This window comes from Mandrillus leucophaeus, unplaced genomic scaffold (assembly GCF_000951045.1).
Source record: "Mandrillus leucophaeus isolate KB7577 unplaced genomic scaffold, Mleu.le_1.0 Scaffold313, whole genome shotgun sequence".
NCBI lineage: Eukaryota > Metazoa > Chordata > Mammalia > Primates > Cercopithecidae > Mandrillus > Mandrillus leucophaeus.
In genome coordinates this window covers 1,874,571-1,880,538 of record NW_012103288.1, presented here as the reverse complement: position 1 = coordinate 1,880,538, position 5,968 = coordinate 1,874,571, and the positions used below count along the sequence as shown (strand labels likewise).

The 5,968-nt window shown below is 49.7% G+C and overlaps 1 protein-coding gene across 3 annotated transcripts in view; it reads right to left on the bottom strand.

Moving 5' to 3' along the window:
- VDR (vitamin D (1,25- dihydroxyvitamin D3) receptor) overlaps positions 1-5,968 on the bottom strand; it is a 69,202-nt gene that overhangs the window by 18,483 nt on the left and 44,751 nt on the right. For all 3 annotated transcript variants that reach the window (XM_011987667.1, XM_011987668.1, XM_011987666.1), the window contains one exon: positions 5,131-5,261. In XM_011987667.1, coding sequence (XP_011843057.1) covers positions 5,131-5,261 — 131 coding nt within the window. The remainder of the gene's footprint in view (positions 1-5,130; positions 5,262-5,968) is intronic.

Here is a 5,968-nt window from a genome sequence, read left to right as displayed (position 1 = left end):
TCTCTCTCTCTCTCTCTCTCTCTCTCTTCCTTCCTTCCTTCCTTTCTTCCTTTCTTCCTTTCACAGAGTCTTGCTCTATTACCCAGGCTGGAGTACAGTGGCACCATCTTGGCTCACTGCAACCTCCACCCGCTGGAGTTCTAAGCTATTCTCCTGCCTCAGGCTCCAGGGTACCTGTGTTTATAGGCACACGACACCACGTCCGGCTGATTTTTTTGTATTTTTAGTAGAGACGAGGTTTCACCATGTTGGCCAGGCTGGTCTCGAACTCCTGACTTCAAGTGATCCGCCCGCCTTGGCCTCCCAAAGTGCTGAAATTACAGGCGCGAGCTACCACTCCTGGCCTTTGTTTTATAATTCTTATATTTTCCCCTTAAAGGCTAGACCGGATGCGCTACCTGGCTGTGGTGTCTGCTCAATAGTCTGGCACCAAACATCAAATGCATCCACACAGATTACACCAACTGTGTGCAAATCATTTTCCTGGCTCAGGAAAGGCTATTGAGTACTCCAGTGCTGCTTGTCTCTTGCAATGTAGGGAATGGCACATGGCACACCAGAGAGCTGAGCAAAGCTGACCTCTTTTATTGAAACAATTGTTATGGAAAGATTTTCAAGACAGAAAACCTTGTAACGGAACACTTTTAACGTCATATAACCTTTCCCTGATGATTCAGAGGTATCATTCTGAATAATTACTGAACATTGCAGGACAAGGTTACAGCCTCGGAGTTGTCGGAGGCTGTATGCCCCACGTTGCACGGCTCGGCGTGCTGGGCTTTGGAGTTCTTGGGCTACTTTTCTTGCTTCCAGTGTCCACCTCTCTGTTAAGCTATGCGTTGTCTCTTCTTATTGGTGTCTGCCTCCGGGAGTGTGCCTTTCTACCCCTTAAGACTTACTTTTGATCTCTTGGGAGCTAGAAGTTCTGGTGATCAAGTTTGATGTAATAAAAAGAAAATATTCTTAATGCTGGATAGCACATATAGACTTTTTCTATCTATGAGGCACTATTCTAAGAGCTTTTTGTATATTAACTCATATAGTTAGTCCTCATGACAACCCTTTAAGGCAGGTGCTATTGTTACTCCCATTTAGCAGATGAGGGAGCTGAGGCCCAGAGAGGCTTTCTACCTTTCTCAAAGTCACACAGCTAACAGTGGTGAAACTGGTATTTAGACCTGGGCAGTCTGGTCCTGGAGTGGAAGGTCATAACCACTAGCCTCTACTGTGTCTGATTACATCTGGTTATAAGCGGACCTTGGCTTTCAGCCCTGGAGTTTTGACACACATTGTGTTCCAATCCATCTGAAGAGTGAGAAAATAAAATTACATCACAAAGCTTGTAAATTACCTACTTTAAAGAGACAAAGAGAGTTCAAGTTTAACCCTATAACATGATTCCTCCAAGTCACTTGCATCAAATAGCAACCATCATCTTCTATGCAGGTAGTAGAGGAAGAAATGCTGAGATCCATCAGTTCCAAACAGGCCCAATCCGTAAGCCTTCTGCAAGGCAACATTGCTTGAGGACTGAATAAGTCTAAAGTCTTCCACATATGCAAATTCACTGTGATTTATGAAATAATTTGTTTAAAGAGCTTGTTAATTTCATAGGAAACTTCTTATCATTTTTTCAATGGATTGAACCTAAAATGTCATTACTATCATGTAGGAAGACACTATATAATATATGAAGCCATTGACCTAGAATAAGAGTAAACAGATTCTGAAAGAGTGTTGGACTCTCTGGTGATTAGGTGTCTGAAGAGCATGAGTTTTGGCATATGGACTTTGTAAAACCTACATGGTTGCTCAGAAGCTTTTTTTGACTTCCTTTTAAGCTCCTTGCTCAGCGTGAAATAATTTTGCGCAAGTTATTCCCGTGCAAGACATGTTCTCTCCCTAACGAAGTCAAGATCTGCAACATAAACAATTTGAAAACATTTCGAGATGCCAAGGATGGCCTAAGAACAACCACAGGAAGACGACATAAAATTTTTCCAAATGAATGGCACAGACAAGTTTGGGAGAATCTTACTGATCCATAGACCTGTGGAAGAGATACAGAGAGAAAGAAGCATAATGAGGAGCTAATATTAATTTAGTCCACACATTTATTGAGCACTATATGCCAGGTACTTTGCTAACACCAGGGAGAAAAGACATACGTCTGTAAAAACATCAAACAAGTTACTATAATGTGTGGTTCTGTGCAGGACAGGTATAGTACAAGTAAAAAGCAAGAACTAAGGACATTTCTTGGGTTCCCAGGGTATAAAGTCAACTAAGAAAGGAAAAGAGAGAAGATGAGTCTTTGGTGGGACCAAGCTCTCTTCAGTCCATCTCTTAGAGCATGTGAAAGTGCCTGGAAATGCACAATGGAGTGAGCTCCGACCCACTGGGGCCACGAGAGGCTGCCACGGGTGTGGCCCACAAGCCTGAGCTTTGGAAGCAGACAGACCTAGATTAGAATGAATGCTGATACCATCATCTTAATAGCTCAGAGCCATGATATTTTAATTCCTCTGAGCTTCCTCAGCTATTGAAAAAATAAAAGTATTTACATATTTAGGGAGTATTGTGAGAATTTCAGAAGAAAATGCATGTGCCTGACGTGTTATCTGATGCATAGTAGATGGTCAATACACAGGGTTTCTGTCCTCATCCTTTCCCTTCCTGTGCCTCTTCTATGGAAAGCCCATCTCCCTGCCCCGCCATCAGGAGCCTGGGCTTTTAGCTTCCTTCCTGTGGTTTTACAAATATTGAGACACTCAATTGTCTCTGGGATGCTATGCCTTGGGGACAAAACCCAGCCCAGATAAGAAATGAGCAGCTCTCCCAGGGTTCTGAGGCTGGGGGACTTCCCACTGGCAAGGCCTCCTAAAGCTGGGCTAACCTGAAGCTGGGAATGATGTCTCTTCCTGGACGATCTTCCCTTTGGGAAAGTAAAAAGCACCAGGACATTTCTGTTTTAACTGGACCCCCGCTCCACCAGCCCATCTGGAACTCAGTACCGCTCCCTGCACTGGGATGAGGAGGGTGGTGTGGTGAGAAGCTGCCTTGGGCATACAGCAGGATGGGGACATAGGACTCCACAGGAAAGAATTAGGCTGGGGTGGGGGTGGCTGACTTAGGGAAGAGCGCTGATTTAGGGATGGGATGGGCATCGCTTCTGGGCTGCTGGGTTCCCATGTGGTAGGGTGCTCCTGGGCAGGGCCCCCTGATTTACTCCAGGCTGGTGCTGCTCTTCACCATGGATGCAGCACTGTCTATGGGGACCAGGAAGCAGGTAGGAGGGGACGTGAAGTCTGATTCTAATCCCAGCTTGGCTACCAACTTGCTTTCTGATCCCAGTCCTGAGGTCTTTACCTTTCTGAATCTCAGATGATCCTTCTATTCTAAGTCAGTAGGACATCCTCTTCCTCCTGAGGTAGGAGAGGGGCCTCTTGGGCATCAGTGAGCCTGGCCCTGAGGGGAACTCTTGCAGCAGTGCCTTACGAACTGCAGCAGTGGAATCTTGTGCCAGTCTTGGTTAGCTGGAGCTTTAGAAACCAGGCCCTCTGCTTTGCAGAGGCTATCTTCTCTGCGGAGACAGGACTGTGCTGAGCACACCTTGTTGGTGCCCTCCCTAATGCCTCACCCTGAGCAGGGCCCACTGAGAATGTGTGTGAAGCCCCATAAGGCACCCAGGCCTCCAGCCTCCACTTCTTACTCTCTTCAGGATAAACACAGGAGCCAGGGCGTGGCAGGGACTAGGGTAGGAGAGATCAGCGTGCCCAGGCCTGCACCCTGTGGAGGTGCGGAGAAACCACAGCCCTGGAAACACCTTCCAGGGCTGCCAGTGTTGGCTGGGGAGCCACCAGACGAGGAGGGAGGAATCGTGACCCACAGAAGAGGATCCTAGGTCAAGGCCCAAAGAGGAGGCCCAGGGTGAGGGCCTCAGCTCTGCCTCTGTGTCCCAAAAACAGAGACTTTTTCTTCCCATTAAGGGAGAAATTTGCTATCCTCTAAGCCCTGTCCTGTGACTCTTCCTCTGTCCCTGACACATCTTCCTGTTACCTGACCTCTCCCCATCCCCCACCACCCCAAACGGTCCCATAGCCAGGAGGGTCTGCATCTCAGCAACATCCCCACCCCACTCCGACTCCTCAGACCCACAGCCAGGAGGGCCTGGGTTCTGTCCTAGGGCCCGGTGGGGGTCTGGATGCAGACAGCAGACAGGAGTGAGCAAGAGAAGGAGAGCAAGGAATGAGTGTGCAGAGGGCACCCATGCCCAGCTGGCCATGCTCCAGCCCAGAGACGGCCTGGCTGGCCCCTCCCAGCATCTGCTGAATTCAGTGGCTAATCCAGTTACCAAATAACTGTCCTAGAGCTCCGATGCAAAGTTCAAGTGTTGTTTTCGGTGGTGGGTCAGAATATCCATGTAAATATGCCACGTTGATCTTCTCCAACCACAGAGTGGGACAGGAAGTCCTATAGAATCACTCCTCTTTCTCCATCTGGATTCAGAGGGTCGTCCTAGAACCCAGTGCTTCCTCTGGCAGACTCTTTCCTCCTGGTCTCTCCCTGGCACAAGCCCTCAGATCTGTTCAAGGCACCAGAGAGGCTGGGAGGCTGGCGTGGGACAGAACGTGGATGCCAGCTATGCTCTGAATACTAATTCTCCCCATCACTCCTGCCCTTCCCAACCCACAGCAGCCCTCTCTCCCCAAGCCCAGAGAACCTGGGGTTCCTTGAATCTCATTCTTCCCTCTCGGTCCAAGTAACAGGGAGCTATGAAAAAAGAATGGCATCCTGGAGGAAGACCCTGACCCAGGAGTAGAAGGGACTCTTGAAGGCAGTGTCCTGCCTCTCCTTCCTCTCAGGTCCCACTCTGGAGGGACCCTTCCAGGGCCTCTGACACCAACACACAGATCCTCGAGAGGTGCACAGGGCCACTGAGTGCATCTGACCCTGGACTTCCAGCTGCCCTGTCACCAGCTGCTGGTCCCATGAGGCCCTGGCCCCAGACGCTGGCAGCTACAGAGGAAGGGCCAGGCAGACCCTTCGCCCAAACTTGCAAGAGAATGGCCAAGGCCTTTCCCTGACTCCAGCTCAGGTCCAAACCCCACCCAGCCCCTGGACACTCACACTCCTTCATCATGCCGATGTCCACACAGCGTTTGAGCCGGCAGGCCTGGCAGTGGCGCCGGTTGTCCTTGGTGATGCGGCAGTCCCCGTTGAAAGGGCAGGTGAATAGTGCCTTCCGCTTCATGCTTCGCCTGCCGAGAGAGGACACAGCCTGCCCTGGGTCACTGAACTTCTGGCTCCTCGCCCTGTGACCACGGAGACCTGTCTTCTGGGCTCCCTGGTCTCCATTTCTCCAACAGAGGACATGGGGCCCACCCCAGCTGCCAGCCACTCTTACCTCTAGGTTGGGCACCAAACGATTCTTACTTCTCCTTTCATTGCCTGCCCAGCTCCCATCATGGCTTGTACTTACTTTTTTTCTTTTAATTTTTTTTTTTTTTTTTGCGGGAACAGAGTGTTGCTTTGTAGCCCAGGCTGAAGTGCAGTGGCATGATCTCAGCTCACTGCAGTCTAGACCTCCTGGGTTCAAGTAATCCTCCTGCTTCAGCCTCCAGTGTGGCTGGGACTACAGGTGCATACCACCATGCCTGGCTAATTTTTGATTTTTTATAAAGATGGGGTCTCACTATGTTGTCCAGGCTAGTCTGGAACTCCTGGGCTGAAGCAATCCCCTCTCCTAGGCCTCCCACAGTACTGGGATTACAAGTGTGAGCCACTGTGCCCCGACTCTTTCTTTTTTTTTTTTTGAGATGGAGTCTCACTCTGTCACCCAGGCTGCAGTGTAGTGGCTCACTCAGCTCATTGAAAGCTCCACCTCCCTGGTTCACACCATTCTCCTGCCTCAGCCTCCTGAGTAGCTGGGACTACAGGCACTCGCCACCACGCCCGGCTAATTTTC